Consider the following 14,688-nt stretch of genomic DNA (forward strand, 5'->3'; position numbering starts at 1 on the left):
AATGTTGTCAATAATTTCAAAGCATCATTCTCAGTTCTATTCACTTTTACTTGCAAATGACTGACAAATTTCTTAAAGTAATTTTAATAATTAAATAGACTCTTTTTGGTTTAACAAAATTGATTAAAATGCATATTGATGAACCACAAAGATTGCTTATCAATCGTCTCATCCACGAGCGTTTGGCCCGCAATCCAGGGACACTGGATAAATTTATGAAAGTCGGTCCTTCTTGGTATCGTGCCTTGTCTCTATCTCAGAAAGATGCAGCAAATGACATCAATGACTGCCTGCGCGATGATATGGAACAGCGGACTACATACCGACTAGTCAGAACACTCGATCGCCTAGGTGTCCATCCTACGCCCACGAGAAAAAACATACGATTGCTAATGCGGATGAGTCGCGGCAATGATCTGGCATTTCTTTGGTTTCTAATGGAGCTGTGCCACAAAACAGAAGGACACGGACATACCTATGATGTCAATGAGCAGATCATTATGTCAGCCATCTTCTGGTTGGATTTGAATCCAACGCTAAGAGAATTGGATCGTATTCTGCCTCTGCCACATGACTCAGCAGCGAATCGTGCCAAGGCCGAGGTGATAGAAAAGCGTAAGCAAAGCAAAGAGAAACTAAACTTTCGTCTGAGTTTGAATCAGCTTGAGAAGAAGTCCCCGTCAACGTTCCGACCTTTAGCACCTTATTTTGAAAAGCCGGTTTCCCGCAGACATTGGCAGGCACATCGAAAACTTGTTGCTGACTATCCCGAACAACCTGCTCTAATAAATCCAGTGCCCCAGGAGACAGCGCTTTCAAGTTTCTGGTCTCGTTGGTTTGGCGACCACAATTTCAGCGAGGGTCATCGCGTGGCCACATCTGTGCTGTACGCTGAGATTAACCACATTTTCGAGTCAATGAAAGCTGTCAATATTACCAGCAACAAGGTGGGATCAATGTGTGCTCATCATCAGCGTATAAGTGAAATGGAGAAATCACTCGAGCTAGAATTGGAGGTAATGAAGCAGGAAAAGTTAAAAGAGCTCGTAATGGGTAAAAACCGTGCCGATCAGCGACATCGTAAAAGAGTTATAGAAGAACTGAATCAAATGACAGCGTGCTTTCAGGCTCAGTTTCATGTGATGGCTACAAAGGCACGAAAGGCATCGACTAGGAAGCATCTAATCACGGGAACCAAACCAGACATTATTTCTATGCCCGAATTATTTGGTGTTGAAAATTGGTCAGATGATGAAAATTGTCATCCGACAAGATCAAAAATAAGTCACACAGATGTCATTTTCTCCGATAAGAAGAAAAACGTAAATGTTAAATTGTTGAAAGGCGATAATCCCATTATACCAACAAGTCTAGACATTATGCCCGAACCAATGGAATGTATAAACTGTAATATTTATGATCCAAAAAATGGTTTACCAGATGGCCCAGCCAAGAGGAGCCCACGTCCTAGCAGCGTAAGGCTGTTTCTGCAACTATGCGGTGAGTTAAAGAGAGAAAAGGATAGCTCTCAAACTCAGTTGCCTAGTCACAGCAATAGCCATAGGTTTTTTCAGCTAGGATGTCTTGGCCCTGCTGATTACAAATTTAATTATCGGGAGCTTTTTAAAGAGTCCAATTTAAGTCGACTGGACAGTGAACAGCTTCGTTTAAAGGCGGCTTTTGTTGAGGCCCTTGATAATGATTGTCAGTATCTAAATGCAGTTCTAAATTGTGAAGAAGACGGCTCCCTTGATAAACTTGTGGCGCGAGCTGCCAAGCGAATTTTTCAAAAAGATACGGAAATCTTTCATCACGAATACGAACGTCTGATGAGACGTAAAGCGCAGAAAAAACTAACTACAGGCGATCGCTTAGACTTTGGTCAGCAATTCTATGACTGCGCCGACATAAAACTTATGAAGCATATGCTGAGAAAAGGTCTGGATAAAGTAGGCGAAAATCGTCGATATGTGTTGCCCACCTTACCCGATGTTGAATCCGTGCCATATCTAGTCGAATGGATATGCTATCGATATGGCAAACGTTATTCGAAAGCCGAACTCAATCACAGTTTCGCTGAGGCCACTCTGTTCATGGAGAGCCTGACCCTGTTGATGAAGCGTCATCTGGTAAAAGCGCCACGGGTCCATTTTAAAGATTATAATTTCAATGATATGGACTCGCCCAAATTCAAACGTTTGGCCAAGAAACTAAAACAACGTTATAGAAATAATTTTGTAGAATCTGTCATGGAGGTGGGCCGAGTGTTTTACTCTGCCATGCGACCGCAATTATGTGGCCATCTGGCCCCGGAATCGACATTCTATGCCTACATGCCAGCCAAATATCATGATACGGGTTTTAGCATTGCAAGACCATATAAGATAAGAAAACCTCCTCTGATCAAAAAGCCTAGAATGAGTGTGTAAATTGTTATTTTATAAATTATTAATTATTACTAAATTATGAATATAATAATACTATTTAAATTGTAAGCCATGTTTGTGAGATCATCTAAGCGTTATATATTTTTAATCAGTCCGTATACATCTAGGTTTTCCATCAACTAGTAATATTTTCAACTAATTCAGCTTACATACTGGTTTTAAGTGAAATTAATGAAGAAGCATTGGATGCTTTCCATTCATTAATATCAAGCGATATGTAACTGTTGATGGCTTGCTGTCCGCTAGCCCCTTTTGGCACGCCTTTACATTTGCCATTCCATGAAATTGTTATGCATGAAGGCATTTCCGTTTCCGCACCGAGGCAATGCAAGTCCATTGTGTCTTCTGGTTTGCACCATTCAAGAATTGGCCCAGGGACTATATATGAGATTTCTTCCTCACACACACACACACGAACGCACGCATTTATTTGCGTGAATTATTAAAGCCGCATTTGCCTTGGCCAGCTTCCGACCAGTTGCTGGTTATGCCGATATGCGCTTCATGTTCATGTCCATGTTTCCATGTGCAGCCTGGCGTAGTAAAGCCAAATTGCTTTATCCGATGCTTCGCAAATGGCATAAAGTCTGCCTATTAAAATATTAATTGAAAGTGGAAGCGCTGATAACTGACCAACGGCATCGGTAGAAAGCGACAGACGCACAGAAGGCAGACTCACTTGGCCAAAAAGTAAACATGGCGTTGGTTTATCACCCTCATAATTACGCCATAATGAAAATGGTAGACACAAAACAAATAAACGTCCAGACCACCCTTGGCGTTCACCTGGCCAACCATACGAGAAGCTAGCTGGCCAAGATATACAACAACAGAAAAACCAGAAAATTCTCCTCCACACACACACACACACACACACGCATACAAAGTGGCAACCGAATGGGAAAAACAGTACGTAACACAAGAAAAATGTGGGCGCCCTCGTAAAATAGTCATAAAGCTTCAGATAATGCGTGAGTGGCCTTTAAATAAAAAAGCACCGAACCACAAATATGCTTTCGAAATATGTACATAAGTTATTGATAAGGCAGGAATGCACACAAAAACCGAATTGAGTTAAGAAAAATAGAACCAATGCTTGTTCGAGTGGAAATTACTTTTTAATTGAATTTAAGAAAATTAAATTACAGTTTGAGAGCCAAGAATCTCTTCTATTACTCAATTTATTTAATAATCAAATCACTTTGATTTAATGACTTGTTTACCCTGTTGTTTCAAAATGTTAACATTTCTATTAGATACAATTCAATGAGTGTAGAGTATAATTCATATGCCTATTTAGGCCTAGGCACCAGCATCCGACATGTTTTAGCCAATTTGCAGATTCCACAAAGACGCTGCTGCTGGTGCTGCATTCATTGTTTTACGAGCCATAAACATTAACAATTAGTTGGACGACAGGGACGAAAAAAAGGGAGAGAAATGGACAATGTTATGATTTTTATAACTCGGTTTAATTAGAAAAATACATTAGCATCTGGCAACAGATACAGCTCGAAGGTTCGCATTAATCACCAATGAGGATGCTACCTCAATTGCAATGATCATAGAATTTGTCGCTGTAAGCGAAGAATATGAAATATCCAAAGCCAGCGCCAAGCACAACGGCCATGCAGAGCCACACATTGTAGGTCATAAAGACAAGCATCAGTAGAAAGGATACAAACACCTGCAGCATGTGCAGAAATGTCTGAAATAGATGGAACTTGCCGAACCACGCTTTGAATTTCGAACATTGTTTTCGTTTTGGTGTTCCATCGGGCGGCGATGGTTCTGGAGCAGAGGCATTATGAAATATTGGAGGAATATCCACATGGGTTGGATTAGTGGTCCTGATGGATTGCCTAGGAGCGATCTTAGATGGCCGTGGTGACGTAGCTGGAGTCCTGGGGCGAAATACAAATGTCTGCGCTGTGGGTTGAGGATATTGTGGAGGATATTGCTGGTTCTCATAGTGCTGATACCTTTCGTTTCCGCCCTCCGACCGTCGTTTGCACTTCTTGAATAGCCATTCGCGATAGAATTTCAAGCCCTCATACATTACGGCTACCAAAAAGATAATGACGCAGGACAAAACCAGAACCAGAGTAGTTTGGCTATGCCAAAATTTAAATAGAATCGTTTCGTCCACTCCTTCATGAAAGGACATTGACATATGATGTCCATGCTCATGGCCGGACATTTCATCGTGGTGTTCTTTATAATGGCTCTCATGATCTGTTTTAAATGAAATTTCACTGGCATCCGATGGACTCTCAGCGTGACCATCATGATGATGGTGATGATGATGCTGCTCATGATGGTCTTGGTGATGTTCGTGAGGTTGTACAGTGTGTGGTTCATGTCCGATATCCATTTGCAAAATTAAAATCGTGGAATCGAACTATGTCAAATGATTACTGATCAAAATCTCAATGCTTTTTCAACCACATTTTCAAATTTTTACTTCAGCTGTTTGAAGTTAATATCATATTTGGATAGTTTTTACTTAACTCAAAACTAGGTGTTAGACAGCTGAAAGTGAATAATTCCTATAAATATTTACAATATGAAATGTCTTTAATAAATGTAGAGAACAAAAAAAAACTTAATTAATGCAAATGGAATTTGACCAGCTTTTAGTAAGACTTTATCCAATTACCCCTTGCTTTGTTTGAGCCTAATGAAATCCTCATGCCATCGGCAATTGCAATTAGTGTTCTGTTTAAGGCTTTCGGCAATTGCCCCCAAAACGTAAATGAAGCGGCCTCAATTGGTGCCAAATTGATGGTTCTCCTTTGCCTCAACCGCCATAACCGTCATGCCCTGTGTTTTAGGCGAAGCAACATGAAATTTGAATGTCAATGTCGTGGCTCTGGCAAAAGCATTAACATAAATGGCATGTGGCCGGGGTTTCCTTTTCCATCAGCTGCAAAATCAATGCACTTGCCTGCCACTCGAGACAAGTAAGCAAATTTGCTGGCGCTAATGGCTGGCCATTTTTCATTGGCACTCCCACCAAGAGCGACACTAGTACCGCTACTGCTCATACCCACCCTCCCAGCACTCTGCAATGTACACCGATTCCAATCCCAATCCAACGACCATGCATATTAATAAAGATTTAAGCAGCAGGCAACAAAATTAAGTTCGTACACTGCAGCAGCTCATTTCAAATTGCTCACGAGTTGGCCATTAGATTGTGTAATACAAAAATATTAATCATACGCCGTGTTGTGCTGTGTTAATTTATGGCTCAGTCGCTGGCCGCTTGGCTGTCTGCGTGTTGAACACGATTTTTTTAGCAGGACGTGCAGCAATTTCCTTTTTTAGAAGCTCTTTCTTAGCTGTGTTTTTTTTTCTTTTTTTTTAGAGTGTACGTAAAGACATGAAAGACAAGATTTCAAGTGATAGAATAGTGACTTTGAAATACCCTGTAGTAAGTGTTGTAGACCAATTAGTTGATCGCATATTCGAGGAAATTAGGTCTTACCAATTGACGATCCTTTCGATACGCATATATACCTCTGTAAACCATTGAATTATAGGGTATTAAAGGGCAAAGCAATGCGAAGAGAGTGTAAAGTAGAAACAGAGAGAAAAAATTAAGCGACTAGCTGTCCAAGAGAACGCCCTGAACTGACCGCCCATTAATGCCCGTGTTCTCTACAGAAGCACATTAATCATTTTGAATGCTTGCAGCAGCCAAAGCAGCATATTTTTTTGTTGTCTTTTTTTTCGTTTTGTTTTGTTTTCATTCTTTTGGTTATTTGGGCAAGAACACAAAAAACAGAGACCCACACATACACACCCAAACCTACACAAAAGTCCAAGAACAAAGTAAATGCTGCATTAAATGCTTCTTTTCTCTATGCCTGCTCGAGCGTTTTTCGTTTCCGTTGCCCAAAGACCACAATTGTCAAGAGAAATAAAAAGCAGCATGAGAAACTTTGAAGCATAGCTGAATTACAAATGCTCTAAATGGGAATACATTGACCTATTTTCCTATTGACGGGCAACTTCTTTGAAATAGAACTCTGATTTCTTAAACATGATAACTTTAAGTTAGAAAACCAAAATGGCCAAAGAGTTTAAGCCTTAATATCTTATTCTATTTCATAATCCGCATCTGAATGTTCCACTATTATCTATGACTGCATTGACCATTGTTTGTGCAGCTTTCAAAATATAATGCCAGCAAATTTGGCTTAAAATATCTTAGACGCTTAGACAGAAGCCTCAGCGGATTTTCCGCTTTAGCTACTTGCTATTACATTCTTTATCAATTGTCTTGTAGGGCAAAGCGTTAATCATGCGGCATTTAACGAGACTAAAGCCGAGCATACTCCCACAAGACTGTGATTTCAATGGCAAAAGTTTTGCTTTTATTTTGCTGTTCACTTGGCCGGGTCTATGCGTGTCTGTCAATGGACGGACTCAGCGCGACAGCAATGAATTTCAGAAGAAGAAAAAAAAAGAATGAAAAATTGTGTTCCCTTTTGCGGTACAAAGAACAACACGCAGTTCCCAAACCAAGCCAAGCCAGGCCAAGACGACTCTCATCCAAGCAGCCTTGCGTGTAATCGGGCGCCTAAGTCCATTTAATCAACTTAATTTTGTACAAATTCAGTTCACAGTTTTGTTTTCCTCACACTCTTGGTTTTTTGTTGGTTCTTTCCTTTTTTGTTCTTTTTTTTTTTCATTGTGACCTGATGCTAGGCCCAGCAGGGCGACATTTACTAAAACATTTTCCACAATTATAACAATTCTTTGGCAGAAAAGTAGAGGGATGCAGATTTCTATCGCTTCATGTTGAAATAACCTTGTTAGCGCTTGGTAATAATTTGCATAATTTGTTTTGAATACATTTTTCCAGGTGAATGTGTGTGTGGCGTTAAATTTCAAACGTAGATGCGGCGTATGCGTAATATTTTATTATGTATAAATGTAAATTGAATACTACAAGCTTACTGTACAAAAGTTTTGTACAAAATCATGATGATTTTGATTAAATTTCATCTTGAATTTTGCCAACTTACTTGAAGATGCAGAAGTTTTGCTGGAATCATGCTGATTTTGATTAAATTTCATCTTAAATCTTGCCACCTCACTTGGAAACTTTTGGCTGGAGTTCATTCAGCGTATTTTTTTACGGTAAATAAATTTTTAACAATAGCAATTGCCACTTTCTGGATAGCATATCGATTATCGATTGCATTATCGAAAACAGGAATCTAGTAGTCACTTAAGCGGCTCCATTTCTTTTTGTACGCCAAATGTGGCACTCACAGGAAATTGAGCTCAATTGGATTTTTCTGTTACGTGCCATTGCCGTTTTTTTGGCAATTTTTTCTTTGGGGCTTCTGAAGGCTAACTACCTACCAACCGAGAATGGGATTGCCACTTCAGTTTGAAGCCACTGCTGATTTATGTGGCAGAGTCTTGTTAACACTTGATGGTCCCTATTGCGTCTGACAACTGCAGACATTCTCCCGAAACTGGCTGGCCGTTCAAAATTCTCTTTTGCTCTGACGACCATTTATGACGTTTCATAAACGTCGCATTAGTGTCACACAGATGAGGAGGCAGGAGGGGGAAAAAAAATACGAGAACAATTTTTATAAAATGAAAGAAAAGCGCTAATAAAACTGCAGACTTTAGTACTTACGATACGATAAATTTTCTGCACCAATTTCGTTGCAATCGTCAGCTATTCTTTTTTTTTTCCCCTTTTCAGGGGTTTTTTGTCTTTTTTGAAGCTATTTGAATACAAAAATCCGCTTAGTTGTAGGGGCGCACACACAAGCACACATCCTTTGTGGGTGCTATTCGGATGCGGGATGCGGGATAGGAGGCGTGGCCTTGTGCACAATGTTTTTTTTTTTTCTTGTTCGCTCATGTTTGGTTCGCTGGATGGCATGGCGGAGCTCATAAAGTGGCATTGTAACATGGCGAAAGCAAAGGCAAAGACAGCAGAAACGAGCGAGCGTAAAATCATCATTTATCAGCTAGCAGCAGCAGCAGCAACAGTAAGGAGAAAACATCAGTAGAGCAGGAGAAGCACCAAAGTAGCCTGGCGCCGTCAGTTTCGCATCACTTTGTCATTGTCATACCCTTTTCGAGTGTTCTCTGCTCCACTCCAGTGTACCTTCACAAGATGCTCGAATCTCAACCAAGTGGCTGGCTTAGTTTTTCTTCTACTTTTTTCGTATCCCTCCCATCGCCGCCCTCAACTCTCCAAATTTTGCGTTGTTTATGTCTATGCTCAGCCCCCCAAACCAAGCCAAGAGAGCAAGCAAAACAGCAGCAAAAAATTGAAGAGGAATGTGTAGATATTTGCATATGGTACACCCTGCACAACCGTTTTCCAGTGTTTCGTGTACTTCCGCCACAGATGTTTGTTAGTTTCTGTTTGCCATTTGATATTTTTTCGCCATGTTGGCGCCTGTTTTTTTGCTTCCGTTTCCGTGCATTTTGCACGTTTGCTCAACTTGTCAGTTTCAATAAGAAGAATGCATTCTTTCTTTCTCTCTCTGCGTGTGTGTAAGTGTGTGTCTTTGTGTACATGTCTCTCTGTTTGTTTGTTTTCATGAAAGTATGTTAAATTGTGCATTGAGTTGACATTGTGCTGCACAAGCCCAAAAGTTAAAATATATGTACTATTGTTTAAAGAGAGTTTATCTTAGTCTGCTTTTTCTGGTCTGTACTAAATTTCGACGTAACTTTCCTTAAATCAGATTTCAACTGTCAAAAATTAATATGCATTTCATTGACTATCGAAATTTGATCCAATGTAAGCCTAATGAGTTTTTCCCATATTCAGTTAGCGAACTCGATGTATATAACAAAAGGTTTAGTTTAGTTTTGTTCATAGATTTCTCATTTTGGTCTTTTCATTAGACGCTGCTTCGTTTACTTTGTTAACTTACCCAACTCGTATTTGATGGCCAAATGAAACACAGATTCATTACATTACATTCAATATGGTTGCTTTTGTATTTAATGCATGAGTTTGCACTGCACATTTTGTGGTGAGAAGGGGATAGGGGGATGGCGATGGGTTCTGTTTCGAAGAACAGAACATCCAATGCAATATGTTTTAAAGTTATTTTGCAGTTTTTTATTTTTAAGCTTCATTCAAGGATTGCGTATGCATATTGTACTTAATTATTTGCGCCTAGTTTGCTTGTCATGTTCGTTTGCTTTACGTTCATTCATTCATCAATTTTCAGAATTTTCAATAGTTATGTATATTTGACATTTGGTATTGGTTTCTCTTATTTGCTTAAGGGTCAACATGAAGATAGAGATACAGAGATACAAATTTCTGTGTATGTATGTATGTTTCGCTTTGATAGTTTCTTTTCTTTCTCTATTTTTCGGTTTTTTTCTTTTGTTCTCTGAATATCATTTCGCACATACACAAACAATAAAAACATGCACACTTAGTTCTCTATATCCTATGTGTATATATATATATATATTATTATGGATATATGCGTATTATTATATATGTTAAATAATTTATGTAGGGTTGTATTACGCTTGCAGTTTTTCCTCAATCTAAACATAAAATTTAATGCTTAATGTTTGGTATCACAGAGAGGCGTGACTTTTATTTTAGTTAATAGTTATACAAAAATACAAACGTAAAGCCAGAAATATAATGCAGAAAGTTATAAAATACAATAACGCATAAACTTTAAAATAGTTTCACACTTTCAGCCAGAGCTGCATAGTGGACATCTGTATAAATATATGTACATGTACATATGTATGTATATATATTTATTTATTTTTGTTAGGTATATAAACTATATAGTATTCAGAGATAGAGCAGCAGAACTTGACACTTATAGTTCTCTTTTGCTATTTACAGTTGATAGTTTTTTCATACTTGATTTTCATTCAGTTTATTTTAGTTTTTTTGTTTTTTTTATCCTTAGGTGTAATAATTTTCTTTTCATTTTTATTTATTTTCTCGCACAAACATAAATTATCTATGTATATATTATATATAAATTGAATTAAATTTAATTTTTGGCTCAGTTTTTGAGTATCGCAAAATCAACTAACTACGCTGGCAAATTGGTGGGGATAATTGAGGGAGGGGGAAATGGACAAAAGTAGGGGCTAAGACTTCATTGGTATTGGGTGTGAGGGGATAAAAAGATACACTAGATTCGATAACGATTGTGTCTCTCATTCGGTGCTGATTGTTTTTGAAACATAAAAGGAACCGTAGAAACCTGTCACAGTTACAACCGTGTGTGTTTGTGTGTATGTGTGTGTGTGTGTTTGTATTGGTGGATGGTTGTGGCCATTGGCCTACATTAATTGCTTAGTTCTACATGTAAAATTACAACAACAAGTTACATTTAGAGGAGTCGTCTACATATATTGTATATGGGGGAGTTGCACATATACAGAGATACGCACTACTAACACTACTTCATACAAATACTTTTATGTGTGTTCAGTTGTGTGTGTGTGTGTGGGTGTGTTTACTATGCATGTAGAAGGAATGCAGAACCGATTCATTATTCAGACTCTGTTCTTTGGTTCTAGCCAAAATGATTTAGACAGTTGCCAAATTCTCAGCTCTAGAACCACTTTGTAAACCATTCCTCTTACTTTCGAGATGGAGATCTTATACTATTTAAAGAAAACTCTCGCGGGCTCCATGCCGCTCATCGCCCAGCATGACTCTCTGTGACGGAGGCTCGCCATACTGATCCTGATAGTAGTTCTCTCTCATCATGGTATTCAGACTAGAACAACGGAAATATAATATCTCCTGGAAAGGTTTGCGAAAATCACGATTCAGTGTGGCATAGATAATGGGATTCAGCAAAGAGTTGGCATAGCCCAGCCAGAGGAAGAGGGACGAGAGTGACGCTGGCACATGCATTGTCTCGAATGGACGAATGAGGGCTAATATGAAGAACGGTAGCCAGCAAATGGTAAAGGCCGACATGATAATGCCCAGTGTGGTGGAGGCCTTCTTCTCTTTGGCCAGCTGAAAGCGCAGTTTCTTGTGATGTGGTGAGCCAAGCAGTCCAGTTGAGCCACTGACACCGCCGCCGCTGCCATGATGTCCTCCATGATGTGCAGCACTGCCTCCCCCTAGTCCGCCGCCACTGGTGCTTAGGCCTCCGCAGGTGGAATACGTTAGCGATGTGTTGCCCACACTACTATGCCGTTGGCCACCACAATTGCCACTGCCCAGATCAGTGTGCCCCAGAGCCGGAGCATTATGGGCTGTGGGTGAGCCAGTCCCATTGAGGGCCTGCTGCAGATGTGTCTGGGCACGTTTCTCTTCGAGCACAATTCTTCTGGCCGCCCTGAAAATCTGATAGTAGACAAATAGCATCACGGACAGCGGTATGTAGAAGGATCCCAATGTGGCATAGATTTGATATGCAAAATTCTGGCACACCGTGCATATGGGTTCTCCGTTTTCATCCTCGTGTTCATTACCAAGGATGAGGAGCGGTGGCAGCGATATACAAGCGGCAGCTAGCCAAACTATTCCCACACACAGCATCATGCGACGAGGAGTCCTCTTCACACCGTACTCCAGGGGTTTCGTTATCGCCAAATAGCGGTCCACTGAGATGGCACACAAATTGAGTATGGACGCAGTGCAGCATAGGACATCAAAGGCCACCCAAATATCGCACAGCAATGGACCAAAGTTCCATTTCTCTAGGACTTCATAGAGCAAGGCCATCGGCATGACCAGGAGAGCCACACAGAGATCGGAAAGAGCCAGTGAGACCAGCAGATAATTGCAGGGACGCCTTAGCTTCCTCACCATACACACGGCAATGCAAACAAGAACATTGCCGATCACAGTGCCCAGGATCACAATCAGCAGAACTAGGCTAACTACAATCGACTGCACCGGCGGCAGGACAAACTCCCCAGCCGCAAACTCCTCCAGGAATAAGGGCGTATCGGAGAGCGGTATTAAAGTTGTGTTATTATCAGTGATGCTGCTGGTTATACCTTGATACGTAATTATGGCTATGGGGCTGCTGTTGGCAGCCGTTGGAGCTGACGAGGACAAAGCAGTAACCGATGCTATGGCTCCCAGGAAGGCGCTACTCGTATTGAAGTCAGTGACAGTTTCCTCCGTTCCGCCATCCAAGCGAGATGTTGCTGCCGTTGTGGTGACCGTCGCCGCTGTCGCATACGCTATGCCACAGCTCAGGGATAGTATCAGCAATGTCAGTGTGGCCGTGTATATCAGCTTGTTATTTTGGCTCTGATGGCGTCGCCGTCGGGCTGCGACTGCTGTGGCGCAATCCTGCACAGGCGAAGCCATCAAATGATTTGTATCCGAAAATTTCTTACTCAATATTCTTATTTTTATTTGATATATTCTCGAATGCGTCCTGCAAGCAACAAAGCATCAGTATCCACCTGCTGCTCATCATCGTAAGCGTTATCATCTTCATTACGGTTAGCATTTCCAGCCTCAACGCATTCATCATGAACGCGGACTTTGCCCCTGCTTAATTCGTTCTAATGTTGAAACGTTCGTCCAATATTCTCCTGTCATTAATCATAATTTCAATGAAAATAAAGTCGTCTTATTCCGTGGCTGCTCTCTCTCACTCTGTGTGTGTGTGTGTATATTGCTCAGTTCAGTTCGGCTTATGGTTGTTTTTGTTGCTGCCTCTGCCCCAAGCGCTTGCTTTTGTATTGCTTGATTACTAATTTGAATTGTATGTACGTTGCTCTCTCTGCCGCTCCTCTTCTTGTCCAAACAACCAACGTGGCGTATGCTTAATAAATAAGCTGCTTGCGTATGATGCTGTAGAGCTTGATATACTGACTAGATCTTTATAAGCAACTAAGCCATATAGAAATTCTCAATTTGAAGCCGTCAGGTGTTTGATTGTAATTCAACCTCTCTGATTGTCAAGTTAGCTGAAATGAAAAGAAAAACGACATGTGGTTAGATTAAAAAGTCGACTATAACCTTTCTCAAATTTTTTTTAGAAATTACAAAGACAATGAGCAAGTCATCCATGCCAAAACTAATAAATTTCATTCTAACTGTCGGCACTCCTTTAAAGAGCAAAAGTCTGTGGGTTTCCAAATGGGACTTAATTGGAGTTGACTTACGAGCCTAATAAATATAATTGCAATAGTTTAGATTTGCTTATTGCACCATTAAACCTAAATTTAATTTTAAATCATGCTGTTTAAAAAAATTAAACACAAATTTATATTTTTTTGCATTACGTGCAGCTTTAAGCTTGGCTCTTTCATACTTTTTCACTTTTCTTTGTGTCTCAGTACCAGCAACACACGCACATGTCGCCCTAATGATGGTCACAGTTGTTACGATTTCCAAGGCAGTTTTTCCTTTCCTTTCCTTTTTATTTTTATTTTTTGTTCTGTCTTCCTTTTTGTGTTTTAAACAATGCTGGTAGGAAAGTAAAGCTGAGGAAGAAGCAAACAACCGCGAACATTTTCATGGCCGGCAGCCATTTGCAGATGGTTTGTATACCCACTAAGCATTTTCTCACTCTCTCTCTGTCCATCAACAAGATGGGCATGACGATGATGAGGATGAGGCTGTGGATGATGATGATGATGATGAATCATCATTGTGAATATATGGCATTTAAAAGAAGGGCAACCACAGACGCCACGGCGTCCTTTTGTATTAATTTTCATACTTCCTTTGATTATTGAATTGTTTGCAAGGAAGGACCTTTATTCTTCACCTCCTCCGCCTTGCTCTTGACCGCTCTTCAACATGCGAAACAAATAAATAAAAGAGCAGTCAAAAGGCGTCGTCTCCCATAGTTGTTCTTCTTGTTGTTGGCTTTTTGTTTGCAGCTTCCGTTTGACGTTTTTATATTTATTCTGGCCCTAAGGAGTAAGTGAGTGTGAGGTTGTGAAACCGCAGGCGAAAAATAAAAATTTATACATTTCAGCTCTTAATTGAATTCCATTACAAAAATGGAAAATGTTGCATGGCAGGCATCTATGAAGGCCACCGCCAACAAACGCGTCGACGAACTTATCACCCAATTGAAAATGGCTGGAGAAAAAAAAAATACGGAGACCATTTTGGCTTCTTCTTTATTTTGCACTTTTGTTTTTCTTCTTTTAGGGCTCTCATGTGTCTCAGAGAGTGCGCGAAAATTTATTGAAAACAACTGGAGTCTGAGTCTGAGTGCTGATAATTGAGACAACATTACGGGGCATGGCATGAGGCGGA

The 14,688-nt window shown here is 40.2% G+C and overlaps 3 protein-coding genes across 5 annotated transcripts in view; 1 reads left to right on the plus strand and 2 right to left on the minus strand.

Annotated features, from left to right (window-relative positions):
* On the plus strand, positions 1–2,460 carry LOC6651407. The gene has a single exon (XM_023180726.2). The coding sequence runs from the start codon at positions 129–131 to the stop codon at positions 2,427–2,429; it is 2,301 nt and encodes a 766-aa protein (XP_023036494.2). The 5' UTR covers positions 1–128; the 3' UTR covers positions 2,430–2,460.
* Positions 2,461–3,897: 1,437 nt separating this feature from the next.
* On the minus strand, positions 3,898–4,952 carry LOC6651408 (histidine-rich glycoprotein). Its single transcript, XM_002073488.4, has one exon. The coding sequence runs from the start codon at positions 4,819–4,821 to the stop codon at positions 3,997–3,999; it is 825 nt and encodes a 274-aa protein (XP_002073524.3). The 5' UTR covers positions 4,822–4,952; the 3' UTR covers positions 3,898–3,996.
* A 5,496-nt stretch (positions 4,953–10,448) lies between these two features.
* LOC6651409 (5-hydroxytryptamine receptor 1) overlaps positions 10,449–14,688 on the minus strand; it is a 63,874-nt gene continuing 59,634 nt past the window's right edge. For all 3 annotated transcript variants that reach the window (XM_047011239.1, XM_047011238.1, XM_002073489.3), the window contains one exon: positions 10,449–13,382. In XM_047011239.1, coding sequence (XP_046867195.1) covers positions 11,104–12,774 — 1,671 coding nt within the window. In that variant the 5' untranslated portion in view covers positions 12,775–13,382 and the 3' untranslated portion in view covers positions 10,449–11,103. The remainder of the gene's footprint in view (positions 13,383–14,688) is intronic.

This window comes from Drosophila willistoni, chromosome 3R, assembly GCF_018902025.1.
Source record: "Drosophila willistoni isolate 14030-0811.24 chromosome 3R, UCI_dwil_1.1, whole genome shotgun sequence".
Lineage (NCBI taxonomy): Eukaryota > Metazoa > Arthropoda > Insecta > Diptera > Drosophilidae > Drosophila > Drosophila willistoni.

Bases quoted from the DNA above. Each gene is read 5' to 3' on its own strand.
- LOC6651407 (XM_023180726.2), top strand. From the start codon at position 129: ATGCATATTGATGAACCACAAAGATTGCTTATCAATCGTCTCATCCAC.
- LOC6651408 (XM_002073488.4), bottom strand. From the start codon at position 4,821: ATGGATATCGGACATGAACCACACACTGTACAACCTCACGAACATCAC.